General features: G+C 35.1%; 1 protein-coding gene across 1 annotated transcript in view; it reads left to right on the top strand.

Moving 5' to 3' along the window:
• The window catches only part of LOC122738591 (cation channel sperm-associated protein subunit beta-like), a 198,378-nt gene that overhangs the window by 39,968 nt on the left and 142,558 nt on the right, over positions 1 to 15,852 (top strand). Inside the window, exons 7-10 of the mRNA XM_043980582.1 lie at positions 1,038 to 1,187; positions 2,890 to 2,985; positions 3,461 to 3,576; positions 6,256 to 6,288. Of these exons, the coding sequence (XP_043836517.1) occupies positions 1,038 to 1,187; positions 2,890 to 2,985; positions 3,461 to 3,576; positions 6,256 to 6,288 (395 nt within the window). The remainder of the gene's footprint in view (positions 1 to 1,037; positions 1,188 to 2,889; positions 2,986 to 3,460; positions 3,577 to 6,255; positions 6,289 to 15,852) is intronic.

Genomic DNA, 15,852 nt, shown 5'->3' with positions numbered 1-15,852 from the left:
CAAAATACAAGTGCCTGGCAGTAGTTTTAAATGTTACCATCCATAGGGGTGAATTTGCTTTTAAAGAAAAGACAAACCAATGGAATGATTTCTAATTACAAAATTTCAGAAATAAGGAATGAGGTGGAATACATTTTTAGCTGAAGTAGGGATACCATCTAATAGCCCCTGAATTCATGTCTGTGGGCAGCTAGATGGCACAATGGATAGAGCACTGGTCCTGAAGTTGGAAGGATCTGAGTTCAAATCTCACCTCAGACACTTGGTAGCTATGTGACCCTGGGCAAGTCACTTAACCCAATTGCCATCTGGGGCCATGAACAATCATCCTGATGTATATTTTCCTTCCATTATCATCCTCCCTAAAGATATAACCATCCCTTTAATATCTCTATTTGTAACAATAACCCCATCATTCTCCCAGGTAGTAGACTCATTAGCTTTGGAGTTATCTTTGACTCTTTAATTTCTCACCCAACACATTTTATCAGTTGCCAAGTCCTGTTCTTTCTTCCTCCACAATATTTCATATTTGTACCCTCTACCAGCTCCTACTTCAACTATCTTAGTTCAGATGCCCATGTCTTCTTAACTAGACTATTGTAATAGCCTTCTAACTGGTCTATTGCTTCTCCAATCAATGCTTCACATGGCTTTAAGTAATTTTCTTAAAATACAACTATTTTCATGTTATTCTTCTACTGAAGAACCTTCAGTGACTTCTCATTGCCTTCTGAATAAATTATTCACCATTCAAAATCCATCAGAGTCTGATTCTATCCTGCCTATTTCCTTTTACGTATTCTATATTTATCACCTGGGACATCCCTTTCTCATTCGTGGGGCTCCCAGAAAGAGACAAATGATATACCAAAGGACATCAATTAGCATTACAACAATTTTCTTCAATGATGAAAAGAAACATTCACTGAAATTAAAAAAGGATGTGATGTTCCCCAGACTGTTTAAAGGCAGTGACAAAACTAATTTTTACAAACATGAATATAAATTTTAACACAAATTTGTTTATTCCACAGAGCCTCTTCTTCAATGGAAGCTTGGAAAAGTAATGAAAAATCATGTGATAGCTAGTGAAATTAATAACGTGAAAGCTATCAAGATTACAAAATGTCCGTGTGCTAATGATGTAGCACTAGTTGGTCTTGTAGGTAATGCAAACTTTTCTGGTAAGTTTATAGTTTTAAATTTTAAATATTTTAATAATGCTGGTAGTGCACAGTGATTGAACCAATAAATTAATGAAAGAAGTGTTTATTAAGAACTTATTATGTGCAAGGCACTGTACCAAGTACTGAGGCTACAAATACATGAAATAAGAATTGTCTCTGTTCTCAAGGACCTTACATGTTTTTAAATTAAATTTTTTTCAAATATTAAGCATTTTTTTTTCTTCCTCTCACCTCTCTCTACCCCTCCCACTGGGTGGGGGAAGAAGAAAAATGCAATATAATAAATAATCATAGTCAAGCAAAATACATTGGTCATATCCAAAATTGTGTATCTCATTCTGCATATTAGTTCATTACCTCTCTGTCAGGAGGTGGGTAGCATTTTTCATCATCAATCTATGGAAAACATGGCTGATCATTGCAATGAAAAATCAGAATTATTTTAAAATTATTTTTACAAGATTAATGTTGATAGTATTCTATGTTTACCTTGAGTCTATTTTATGCGGATTTTCAATTAACTCATACATATACACAATTTCCCCCATTACATTATGACCTCCTTGAGGGTAGCAACTATTTCACTATTTTATTTGTAGTCCTAGAACAATGCCTGGCCAATAATAGTATTTAATAAATTCTTGTTGATTAATTGATTGGTTTGTCATCTCAGCTTATACTCATTCCGATAGGATCACAGAGCCATTGAAGTCTTCCAGTATGTCTAGTGCCTTGAACAAAGTATTTAGGGATTGAATAGAAATAAATGGAAAAGACCCCATATAGAACAAATCAGGTGAGCAGTCTTATTACTCTTGGAGCCTACACCATTTGTTTTATATTCAGAAGAGAGAGGAGAGAATCATCCTACATTAAAACCCATGAGTGGTAGCTCCAAAATTTGGATGGTTTAATACCTGGTAAAGAAGTTAAAACAAACACCTTTTTTGATCTATGCTACTGAGAAGATAGCATCAAAACCAGTTTAAGGGTCTATTCCTTGCCTCTTTGTTCCTTTCTTTATCTTATCAGTCAATCAACATCTATTAATGTACTATATGCCAGGTATTGTGCCATTCACACAGGATACAAAAAAAGGCAAAATGCAAACTCCAGAGGAGCTCTCAGTTAATGGGGGAAAGTATGCAAACAAACATCTAAACAAATATATACATATATAAAAATATATTCACACACAAATGTATTTCTATAGTTAAACATTTATATATTTAACTTGCTTTAATAAATAATGATACTAAGTGTATAAGTATCATGATTATGCATCAGTTCTTTTTGTGTGTGTGTGTGGTTTTGTTTTTGTTTTGTTTTGTTTTGTTTTGGTGAGGCAGTTGGGGTTGTGACTTGCCCAGGGTCACACAGCCAGTAAGTGTTAAGTGTCTGAGGCCGGATTTGAACTCTGGTCCTCCTGACTTCAGGGCCAGTGCTCTATCCACTGCGCCACCTAGCTGCCCCTGCATCAGTTGTTACAAAATAAGTTTGTGGGTTTTGTGTGTGCATATATATGTGTGTGTAGGTGTTTTTGATTTTTGTGTGTGTGTCACATCACTATTAAGTGTATGAGGCTGGATTTGAACTAAGGTTCTTCTGATTAGAGGGCCAGCAGTCTTATCTTCAGTGCCACCTAGACGCCTGTGGTGTTTACCCACATTTAAAGCTTTATTTTAAATTTCTTTTTTAGGAATTCACATAGGTTTGACTTATTCTGGATTTTGGGAGCAAAATGACACTGTTTGGTATGATTTGACAAGTAATATCTGCACTTTCAGTGATGAAGGTAAGTTTTTTGGCCCCAAGTTTCTTCGGTAGCACTTCTATTCCCATCTCCTGATGACACATTGGGCAGGTCCATTTATAAAATGAGGAATTTGAATTAATTGACTTTTAAGTTCCAACTTAATTTTAATAGTTGATAAACATAGAATCCCACAAATGTATGAAGTCTCATAGCATACTTGATTAGGTTATTGCCCCACAAAGGAAGAAACAGGAAATGAAGGGTCAGAGACATTGTAGCTCCCTGAAATTGGTAAATCAGTCAAATTAGGTTTAAAACCAAGAGTTTTGGTTTCCAGGATTGCTTTGTGCCAGCGTAACTAAGTCACATTTATCCAAGTATTACCTTTCCTCATCTATATCATGAAGAGAAAGTAAAGCTATAAAAATGAATTCTGTTGATCCTATTCCCTGTGAATGTGTTTTCAGTTCATAAATGAACTTATAATGATCTCTTGATATTTTTCTTTCTTTAGAATGTATAACATCTTCAGTTGTGGAAATTGTCTTAACAAATCATCATTTAGTGATCCTTACAACGGTGGGCCTTTACATCAGTGCAGATCTTCGTTATCCAAATGGTACTTTAGTGGTATGTGTTTCATCTCTGTTGCTATCTGTCTTAGACATTGCTTTGGTGTCAAGTAAAGAAATACATGATAGATACACTAGATAGTGTCTCTTAGACCTTTGAGAAGGAAGCAAGGAACAAAGGGAAGAAATGTACATTCATTAAGCAGTCTCTAAGTACCAGCCATTATGCTAAGTGCTGGGCATACAAATACAAGTAAAATGAAACATCATATCTTCAAGAAGCTTATATTCTATTCCGAGAAGATACCACACCTAAAAGAGCTGAAAAGCCTAGGAAGGGAGTAATGGGAAATTGAAGTACCAAGTATTGAGGTATGATTTTGAAGTCTGGTAGCCAGGAAGAGGTCAGGGAAAGGAAAGAAGTCTAGGTGGGACTGCTTTAAAAAAATGGAGGCTTTAGGAAGAACTCACCAATGAGAGTGGAGAGTGGGTCTTGCAGAGGGATATTCTAGATTGAGAAGGTCATAAAAGTAATTATATATTCCAAGGGTAGGAGGCCCAGGCACAAAAGGAAGCTCCAGTCTAAGGGAAGTTCCATGGCAGATACATAGTTTAAAAGTCTAGAAACCAAGAACAGGGAAGGAAGGCCAACTTTGGCCCCTTCACAAAATGGAGGTCCCAGGAGAAACATCTGTGAAGGCATATTGACATTTTTATTTTTGTGGATAGAGGCAGTCTAGGTGATGAAAATAATGCTGATAATTGTTCTTTATAAAATGTTCCCGCCCAATCAAAACAACTCAGAGTTTAACCTCATACCTAGGAAACTGACAAAAATGACAAAAGATGAGAAGGGTCAGTGTTGGAGTCTTTATGAAAAGGTACTCTAGCCATTCTGAAAGCAACTTGGAAACATGTTAAGTGGCTAAAATATCTGTACTCTTTGAGCCCAAGATCTCACTGTTAGGTATTTATCCCATAGAGGTCAATATTAAAAATAAAGACTCCACATAGTACAAAATATTTATAGCAGCACTTCTTATTGCAGCAAAGAACTGGAAACAATGTAGATATCCATTGATGGAGGATGTTTAAACAAATTGTGGCATATGAATGTAATGGGATATTATTGCACTGTATGAAATGATGAATAGAGAGAAGCAAGGGAAAGTTTATATGAATTAATACAAAGTGAAGGAAGCCAAAGCAGGAAAATAACACACATATTGACTACAAAATAAATTGAAAGAAAAATAATCAAATAATCAAATCTGTTTCCAGTGAAATTATGATGATAAAGTTTGACCCCAAAGAAAAAAAATATGAGAAGGACCTCCCCAATTTTCTTTGTAGAGATGTGGAGGCTGTGAATACTGAATGCTACCTATACTGATGATTTGACTGATATATTAGCTTTGCTGACCTTTTTACTTCTTTCTTATTGATTGTTATGAGGGATGACTCTCTGAAAAGGGTAGAGAGAATGATATATTAAGAAATGTAGGGGCAGCTGGGTGGCACAGTGGATAGAACACCAGCCCTGGATTCAGGAGGACTTGGGTTCAAATCTGGCCTCAGACCCTTGACACTTACTAGCTGTGTGACCCTGGGCAAGTTACTTAACCCCAATTGCCTCACCAAAAAAAAAAAGAAGTATAGATGATGTAAAAACAAAATATATCAATAAAACTAAAAAAAAATAAAGCATCCTCACTTATTTAAAAGGTCATGGTCCTATAGAAGAACTTTCAATATTTTAATTCTGAACTTTGCCAACTTTAATTTTACCATCTTTACAGATGTTTTCTCAAAGGGTGGAGAGACAGTTTTGCTCTGAGACACCACATAATACATGTATCAAATATCATCATGTCAGAATACAAAGCCGAGGACTACAAAGAGTAGGAATAAAATAGGGATTAAGGAAAAAAATGCAGGAATAATGTCATGGCAAAGACTAGTTGAAGGATATAGAGGTGATTGGCATGGAAAAGAAGGATTTTAAGAGCTGTCATATCAAAGGAGGATTAGACTAATTCTCTTTGACCCCAGAAATTAGAGATATGAGAAATAGCTAAGAAAAAAAGCAGATTCTGGCTGCATATAAGGAAAATCATCCTTATAGTAGGGTAGTCAGAACTACCCTAAAGTGGAATAGACAGAACCGTGTTTCCAATCACCAGTGGTCTTTACTTGGAGGCTTTATAATTATTCACTGGGAATTTTTGTTAGTGTTGTTGAGGTGGGGGAATAGCCTAAATTGCCTTTGAGGTCCCTTCCTTTTCAGATTCCATGATTCTGCTGATGGTGTTGCTCAGGTATTTCTTATAAAAAGCATGGAGGAAAACAAAGAAAAAAATTGTGATTTTAGAGTTAGAAAATGTGGAATCTGGGGTGACTAAATCCTATGCGTTAGAGAAGAAGATTAAGTAGTAGAGGGAGAGATTAAAGCAACAATTAGAGAAGAGTTGGTAAGGAGAAAGATGCTCTAGGTGCAGAGGAAGATTCTCAGATAGGACAGGTTTTCAATAATTTCCCTGGCTGAACCTCATAGATGGTGGGGTAAAATTAGAAGAGTGAAATTCTGTAGTATGTAGCCACCTCAGAAACTAACTCCAGTGTCTAACAGGTGTCAGTGTCAGGTTGATCATATGACTTTATCTCTGTTGAAATTTCAACCCACTTTGTCTCATTGCATCATTTTACTACAGTCATTTTTTTTTCTTTTCTCTTCTAGTTCTCAAGAGTAAGCTTTTGTGGTTTTAATTCGGTAAGACAACATAAATTCTTGGGCCTGAAAAACAGAGTTTGAATAGGGAATATGGGTAGGGATTTGTTTTATAAACCTGAGAGTAATACATTTGACAATTTAAATTTTAAAGAAAAAGTCAATGCCAGAAGGCACAGGCAGATAAAAAGTACAAAACTTAAACTGCAAGATACATGGATCACTAATTGCAGGAAATTTGAAGCAAGGCTTTTATATAGCATGTGAATCTTAGCATCATTTCTTAAAGCATTGTTAGGATTTGGAAATGAAGGGGATGCCCATCAATTGGGGAATGGCTAAATAAGTTGTGATATATGAATGTAATGGAATACTGTTGTGCTGTAAGAAATGATAAACAGATGGATTTCAGAAAAACCTGGAAAGACTTACATGAATTGATTCTTAGTGAATTGAGCAGAACCAAGAGAACATTGTACACAGCTTCAACAACACTGTGTGATGATCAACTGTGTTAGACTTAACTCTTCTCAGATCTAAGACAATACCAAAAGACTTATGATGGAAAATGTTCTCCACAATCAGAAAAAGAAATATGGAATCTGAATGCAGATTGAAGCATACTATTTTCACTTTTGTTGTTGCCTTTTTGTTATTATTCTCATTCTTGCATTTTTTCCTCTTGTTCTGATTAATGTGGAAATATGTGTAACATGATAGTAATGTACAACCCATATCAAATTGCTTGCTGGCCTTGGGAGGGAGAAAGGAAAGGAGGGTGGGAGAAAAATTTGGAACTCAAAAAATACCTTTACATGTAATTGATAAAAATTAAAATTAAAATAAAAAAAACATATTGTTAGGATTTGGATCAATGGGAAGGAGGGAGAAAAGCAATCCAGGTATGGGAAATAGTACAAGAAAATGAGCAGGAATGAATAGGAGGAATTGAGGAAACAGGAAGGTAACTGAGGATATAATTCTCCTAACAGGTTGAATAGGATGGATAATAATAATTATGACCATGGTGGTGGCAGTGGTGGTGGTGGTGGTGGTGGTGGTGGTGGTGGTAGTAGTAGTAGTAGTAGTAGTAGTAGTAGTAGTAGTAGCAGCAGCACCTTAAGGTTGGCAAAGTACTGTCCATTTATCTCACTTTGATCATCACAATACCCTGTGAAGTAGGTGCTATTATTATCTTTATTTTACATATGAGGATATTGAGGCTGAGAAGTTGAGTGACTTCCCAGGGTCCAACAACTAGTAAAGGTTTACAACTTTAGGATTTGAACTCATGTCCTCCTGAATTTCAGGTCTAGAACTCTATATACAGCTGTCTCTATTATAAGGGTATTTGAATCCTTAACTGCAGAACTTAACCTTGATCTGATGGGTATTGGGGAGTTATTATCATCTCTTCTCCAAAGGAATGATATGATGATGGTTCTATTTTAGGAAGATTTATCTGGTGAATGAATTTTCTGGGAGGCCAAGGCTTGAGAGATTTACATGAGAGGGATTGGCTAGCAGTCTCAAATGCTGCAGAGGTGACAATGAGCATAAGAACAGAGGAAAGGATCACTGGATTTGGAGAAGTGGTCAATATTGAAGCAAACAATAGACTAGAACTTGGTATATTTGATGTCTTGCTCTTTTTCTGCTACTAACTAGCTGTGTCGTCTTGATCAAGTTACTTCTCCAGGTTCTTCATCTATAAAGTGAAACTGGAAGGGAATGATCTCAAAAGTAAGCTCCTAGCTCTAATTTTCTGGGATTCTATAAACCTAAAGAAGCAGCTACATGGCACAGAAAATAGACTGTTGGGCCTGGAGTCAGGAAGACTCATCTGCTTGAGTTAAAACCTGGCCTCAGAAACTTACTAGCTGCGTAACCCTGGGCAAGTCACTTAACCCCATTTGCCTCATTTTATTCATTTGTGAAATGAACTGGAAAAGAAAATGGCAAACCACTCCAGCATCTTTGTGAAGAAAACCCCAGATGGGGTCATGAAGAATCAAATATAAGAGAAGAAAAAAATAAGCCTAAAGTTCTTTCTCTTTATATTTTTCTTGAAGTAGCAGAGGCCAGATAGCAAAGAATTTCTGGCAACATGTGGTGAAGTAATGAAGGCAGGAGTAGTTCACCATACTTTTTTCACTTTAGCAGAGAATTCCTACAAAATAAAAAAAATAAAAAAATAATAAAAAAAGTCTTTCTTTCCTCACACAAACAATAAAAATGGTTTCCTGAAAATGAAATTATGTCATCAACAGGCACATTTCTAATAGAAGCAGTTTTCCAAACCACAGCCATGGTGCTTATGCATTTTGACACAGGCATCTCTGGTATTAAGAAGATGACTTTGGTTTTTATATTTTAAAAATTAATTTAATTTTCAGTTTTAAATTCTTTCCCTTCTCCCTATCCCACCTCTTTTTAAAAAATAGTATATTTTTTCAATTACATGTAAAGATAGTTTTCAACATTCATTTTTGTAAGATTTTGAGTTCCAAATTTTTCTCTCACCTTCCCTTCCCTCCCTCCTCCCTAATCCAATAAGTAATATGATATATTACAATAATATTAAACATATTTCCACATTAGTCATGTTGTGAGAGAAGAATCAGAACAAAAGGAAAAAAACTCAAGAAAGAAGAAACCCTGCAAAAAGAGACAACACAAAAATGAAAATCGTAAGCTTCAATCTGCATTCAGACCCCATAGTTCTTTTTCTGGATATAGAGAGCATTTTTTGTCATGAGTCTTTTGGCATTGTCTTGGATCATTGTGTTGCTGAGAAGAGCTAAGTCTATCATAGTTGATCATTGCACAATATTGTTGATGCTATATATAATGTTCTCTTGATTCAGCATCAGTTCATGTAAGTCTTTCCAGGTTTTTCTGAAATAAGCCTGTTCATCATTTCTTACAGCACAATAGTATTCCATTACATGCATATACCACCATTTGTTTAGTCATTCCCCAAATGATGGGCATCCCCTAAATTTCCAACTCTTTGCCACTATAAAAAGAACAGCTATAATTTTTTTTTGTACATGTGGGTCCTTTCCCCTTTTTATGTTCTCTTTGGGATATAGATCTAGTAGTGGTTTTGCTGGGTCAAAGGGTATGGGCACTTTTATAGCCTTTTTGGACATGGTTCCAAATTGCTCTCCAGAATGGTTGCATCAGTTCACAACTCCACCAATAATGCATTAGTGTTCCAGTTTTCCCACATCTTCTTTAACATTTTTAATTTTCCTTCTTTGTCATATTATCCAATTGGATAAATGTGAGGTGGTGTGAGATCAAAATAGGCTTAATTTGCATTTCTCTAATCAGTAGTGATTGAGAACATTTTTTCATATGGCTATATATAGCTTTATTTTCTTCATCTGAAAACTGCCTGTTTATATCCTTTGACCATTTCTCAATTGGAAAATTACTTATATTCTTATATATTTGATTCATTTTCTACATATTTTAGAAATGAAGGCTTTATCAGAAACACTGGTTTCTGTAAAAATTATTTACCAGCTTTCTGCTTTCCTTCTAATCTTGTTTGCATTGGATTTGTTTGTGCAAAACCTTTTTAATTTAATGTAATCAAAATGATCCATTTTGTATTTCATAATGTACTCAATTTCATCTTTGGTCATAAATTCTTCCCCTCTCCATACATCTGACAAGTAAACTATTCCTTCCTTTTCTAGTTTGCCTATGGTATCACCCTTTATGTCTTGATCATCTACACATTTTGACTTTATTTTGGTATATGATGTAAGATGTTGGTCTATGCCTAGTTTCTGCCATACTATTTTCCAGTTTTCCCAGCAGTTTTTGTCAAATAGTGAATTCTTATCCTGGAGGTTAGAGTCTTTGGGTTTATCAAACAGGAGATTGCTATATTCATTTACTACTGTGTTTTGTGTGCCTAACTTATTCCACTGACCTACCACTCTATTTCTTAGCCAGTACCAAATAGTTTGGATGGTTGCCACTTTATACAATTGTTTTAGATCTGGTAGGCTTTGCAATTTTTTCAATTAATTCCCTTGATGCTCAACTTTTTTGTTCTTCCAGATGAACTGTGTTATTATTTTTTCTAGTTCTATGAAATAATTGTTTGGTAGTTTGATTGGTATGGCACTGAATAAGTAAATTAATTAGGTAGAATTGGCATTTTTTATATTAGCTTGGCTTACTCGCAAGCAATTGATATTTTTCTGTCTGTTTAGATCGGATTTTATTTGTGTGAAAAGTGTTTTGTTATTGTGTTCATATAGTTCCTGGGTTTGCCTTGGCAGGTAGACTCCCAAATATTTTATATTGTCTACATTTATTTTAAATGGAATTTCTCTTTCTATTTGTTGCACTCTGTTGGTCATATATAGAAATGCTGATGATTTCTGTGGGTTTATTTTACATCCTGCAACTTTGCTAAAGTTGTTAATTGTTTCAAGTAGTTTTTTAGTTGATTTTTTATGATTCTCTAAGTATACCATCATATCATCTGCAAAGAGTGATACTTTTGTTTCCTTCTCACCTATTCTAATTATTTCAATTTATTTTTCTTGTTTTATTGCTAGAGCAAACATTTCTGGTACAATATTGAATAATAGTGGTGGTAATGGACATCCTTCTTTCAACTCTGTTCTTATTGGGAATACTTTATTATCATCCTAAGGAAAGCTCCATTTATTTCTATGCTCTCTAGTGTTTTTAATAGGAATGGGTGCTGTATTTTGTAAAAAACCTTTCTCTTCATCTATTGAGATAATCATCTGATTTGGGTTTATTTTGTTATTGATGTGGCCCATTATGTTGATATTAGTTTTCCTAATATTGAACCAGCCCTGTATTCCTGGCATAAATCCTACCTGGTCATAGCGTATTATTCTAATGATAAATTGCTGAATTTTTTGGTTAATATTCTATATAAAGTTTTTGCATCAATATTGATAAGGATATTGGCCTATAATTTTTTTTCTTGTGCTTTTGTTCTTCCTGGTTTAGGTATCAGCATCATATTTATCTCATATAAGGAATTTGGTAGGATTCCTTCACTCATTTTTTCAAATAGTTTGTATAGTATTAGAATCAATTGTTTTTTAAATGTTTGGTAGAATTCACTTGTAAACCCATCATGCTCTGAAGATTTTTTCTTAGGAAGTTCATTGATGTCTTATCAATTTCTTTTTCTAAAATGGGCTTTTAAAAGGATTTTATTTCCTCTTTTGTTAATCTGGACAATTTATATTTTTTGCAAATATTCATTTCATTTAAATTGTCAAATTTATTGGCATATAGTTGGGCAACATGGCTTTAGTTTCCTCTGTATTCGTGTTGCCTTCATCCTTTTCATTTTTGATACTGGTAATTTGGTTTTCTTTCTTTTTAAAAAAATCAAATTAACTAAAGGTTTATGTATTTTATTTTTTCATAAAACCAGCTCTTGTTTTTGTTTATTAATTCTATGTTTTTTTAAACTTTCCATTTTCTTAATCTGTCCTTTGATATTCAGAATGTCTAATATGGTATTTAATGGGAGATTTAAAATTTGTTATTTTTATAGTTTTTTTTAGTAGTATGTCCAATTCTTTGACCTCCTCTTTCTCTATTTTATTTATGTAGGCATTTAGAGATAATAAATTTCCTCTAAGAACTGCTTTGGCTGCCTGCCATAAGTTTTGGCATCTTGTCTCATTACTGTCATTTTCTTTGATGAAATGATTGATTGTTTTTGTGATTTGTTCTTTGACCCACTCATTCTTTAGGATGAAATAATTTGGTTTTCCAGTTAGTTTTTGGTTTATTTTTCCATGGTTTTTTATTATTTATATTTTTTATTGCATTTGATGTGCAAAGAATGGGTTCACTATTAATTTCTGCATCTTACTGTGGTTGTTTTTTTTTTTTTTGTAGGTGCCATATACTGCTGAGAAAAAAAGTTCATTCCTTTCTATCCCCATTGTTTTCTCCAGAGGTCTATCATATTTAATTTTTCTCAAATTCTATTTACCTCTTTAACTTCTTTCTAATTTATTTTATGGATAGATTTATCTAGTTCTGAAAAGGAGAGGTTGAGGTCCCCTGTTAGTTTAGTTTTGTTGTGTATTTCTTTTGTAACTCACTTAACTTCTTCTCTAAGAGTTTGGATGCTATACCACTTGGTACATATATGTTTAGTATTGTCTATGGTACTTTTTAGCAAGATGTAGTTTCCTTCCTTATCTCTTTTTAATTATATCTGTTTTTGCTTTTGCTTTGTCTGAGATAAAGATTGCTACCCCTGCCTTTCTTTTTTTTACTTCAGCTTCACTGTAATACATTCTGCTCCAGTCTTTTTGCCTTTATTCTATGTATATCTCTGCTTAAAATGTGTTTCTTGTAAATAACATATTGTAGGGTTCTGTTTTTTAATCTGCTCTGCTATCCACTTCAGTTTTATGGGAGAATTCATCCCATTTCCCCCTTGTTTATATATTTCTCTCTCTTTTCACCTTGTCTCTTCTCACTAGTGTTTTGATTCTGACCACTCCCTCCCTCCCTCCCTCAATCTGACCTCCCTTCTATCAGCCATTCCTCCCTTTTATTTCCTCTTTTACCCTCATTCTTTGGCTCTCCCTTCTGTTAGTGCTTCCTATTTTCTTTCCCCTTTCCCCTCCTCCTTCCCTATAGGGAAAGATAAAATTCAATACACAATTGAGTGGATACATTTTTTTACTTTGAGCCAAATTTGATCAGGGTAAAGCTCAAACAATGCTCAAATCCTCCCTTCTTTCCCTCTATTGTAAGAGGCCATGGAAGTGCTCACAAAAGAACTTTGAAAAGAAAGTTAGAGAGGTAGAAGAAAATGGAAAGAGAAATGAGAGTGATGCAGGAAAGTCATAAAAAAGTAAACAACTTGAAAAGCCAAATGGAAAAGTTCTTTGGAGAAAATAATTGCTTAAGAATCAGAATTAGGGGCAACTAGATGGCACAGTGGTTAAAGCACTGGCCCTGGATTCAGGAGTACCTGAGTTCAAATCTGGCCTCGGACACTTGACACTTACTAGCTGTGTGACCCTGGGCAAGTCACTTAACCCCCATTGCCTGCAAAAAAAAAATCAGAATTAAACAAATGGAAACTAATGACTTCATGAGAAATCAAGATATAATAAAGCACATCAAAATGAATGAAAAAATAGACGGCAATATGAAATATCTCCTTGGAAAAACAGCTGACCTGGAAAATAGATCCAGGAGAGATTATTTGAAAACCATTGGACTACCTGAAAACCATGACCAAAATAAGAGCTTAGACATCATCTTCCAAGAGATTGTCAGGGAAAATTGCCCTGATATTCTAGAAGCAGAAGGTAAAATAGAAATTGAAAGAATCAACTGATCACCTCTTGGAAGATATCCCAAAAGGGAAACTTCCAGGAATATTATAACCAAATTCCCGAGCTCCCAGGTCAAGGAGAAAATATTGCAAGCAGCCAGAAGGAAATGATTCAAATACTGTGGAGCCACAGTCAGGATAGCACAAGATCTAGCAACTTCTACATTAAAGCATCAGAGGGCTTGGAATATGATATTCCAGAGGGTAAAACAATTGGGATTATAACCAAGAATCATGTATCCAGAAAAACTGTGTATAATCTTTCAGATGAAAAAATGGGACTTCGATGAAAAAGAGGATTTTTTTTTCAGGCATTCATGATACAAAGACCTGAATTGAATAGAAAATGTGACTTTCAAATACGCGACCTTAGAGAAGCACAAAAAGGTAAACAGGAAAAAGAAATTATGAGGGATGTTAAAAGGCTAAACTGTTTGCATTCCTACATTGGAAGATGATATATCTGACTCAAGAAGTTTCTCATTATTAGCGCAGCTGAAAGGAATAAATTTGGACAGAGGGAACAGATGGGAATTAAGAAGGGAGGATATCTGTAAAGCATTTATTGTTTATATATATTTTTTGTGGGGCAGTTGGGGTTGGGTGGCATTCTTGGGGTCATGGAGTTGGGGAGTGTCTGATGTCTGAGGCTAGATTTGTGTTTGGGTCCTCCTGGGTTCAGGGCACATGCTTTGTCCACTGTGTCATCTAGCTGACCCATGAAGACATCTTTTTTTTTTTTTTTTTTAGCAACAAACATTTATTTTATTTTTTTCAGTTACATGTAAGGGTAGTTTTCAACATTCATTTTCATAAGATTTAGAGTTCCAATTTTTCTCCCTCCCTCCCTCCCTTTCCTCCCCCCTCCACAAGATCGCAACCAGGTTATAAATGTACAATTCACAAGTGTTCTTTTTTTTATCAGTTCTTTCTATGGGGGTGCATAGTAAGCTTCCTCATTAGTCCCTTGGAATTGTCTTGGATCTTTGCATTGCTGAGAGTATTTAAGACATTCACAATTGCTCATTGAACAATACTGCTGTCACTATGCACAATGTCCTGCCAGCTCTGCTCACTTCACTATACATGGATGTTCATTAGTCTTTCCAGGTTTTTCTGGGATCATCCTGTTTGTCATTTCCTATAGCACAAGAACATTCCACCACAATCATATACCACAGCTTCTTACATCATTCCTCAATTGTTGGGCATTCCCTTGATTCTCAATTCTTAGCCACCACAAAGAGTTGCTATAAATATTTTTGTACAATTTCCCCCTCTTTTCTCTTTTTCATGATTACTATTGTTAACTGTTTCCCTTCCATCCTATTCCCTTCCCCATGATATTTATTCTATTATACATCTCTTTTCATCCTATCCCTCTTCAAAAGGGATTTGCTTCTGTCTGTCCCCTCCCCTAATATGCCCTTCCTTCTTTTGCCCCTCTCTATCCCCTTCCCCTACTATTTTCCTTCAGGGTTAGAGAGATTACTCCACCCAATTGAGTGTGTATGTTATTCCCTCCTTCAGCCAATTCTAATGAGATTGAGGTCTTTGAGCCAATTCTGATGAGTATTAGGCTCATTTACTGCCCAGAATAAATAGATTACTCCACCCAGTTGTGTGTGTGTGTGTGTGTGTGTGTGTGTGTGTGTGTGTGTTAGTCCCTCCTTGAGGATCTTTTTGGAGGTGATTGGTGGATTCTTTCAATTTCTATTTTAGCTTCTGCTTCTAGAATTTCAGGGCAATTTTCCCTGACAATTTCTTGAAAGATGATGTCTAAGCTCTTTCCTTGATTATGCAGACCAATAATTTTCAAATTTTCTCTCCTGGACTTATTTTCCAGGTCAGCAGTTTTTCCAAGAAGATATTCCACATTGCCCTCTATTTTTTTTGTTCATTTGGATTTGCTTTATTGTGTCTTGGTTTCTCGTAAAGTCACTGGCTTCCATTTGTTCAATCCTCATTCTTAGGCAATTGTTTTCACCAGAGAGCTTTTCCATTTGACTTTTCAAGCTTTTAACTTTTTTCTCATGTCTTTCCTGCATCACCCTTATTTCTCTTTCCATTTTTTCCTCTACCTCTCTATCTTTATCTTCAAAGTCATTTTTAAGTGCTTCTATGGCCTGAGACCAATTCATATTTTTCTTGGAAGCTTTAGATATAGCGGCCTTGACATTGACATCTTCCTCTGAGGGTGCACCTCAATCTTCCTTGCCACT

Source organism: Dromiciops gliroides, chromosome 2, assembly GCF_019393635.1.
Source record: "Dromiciops gliroides isolate mDroGli1 chromosome 2, mDroGli1.pri, whole genome shotgun sequence".
Lineage (NCBI taxonomy): Eukaryota > Metazoa > Chordata > Mammalia > Microbiotheria > Microbiotheriidae > Dromiciops > Dromiciops gliroides.
This window is presented reverse-complemented; position numbering and strand designations above follow the sequence as displayed.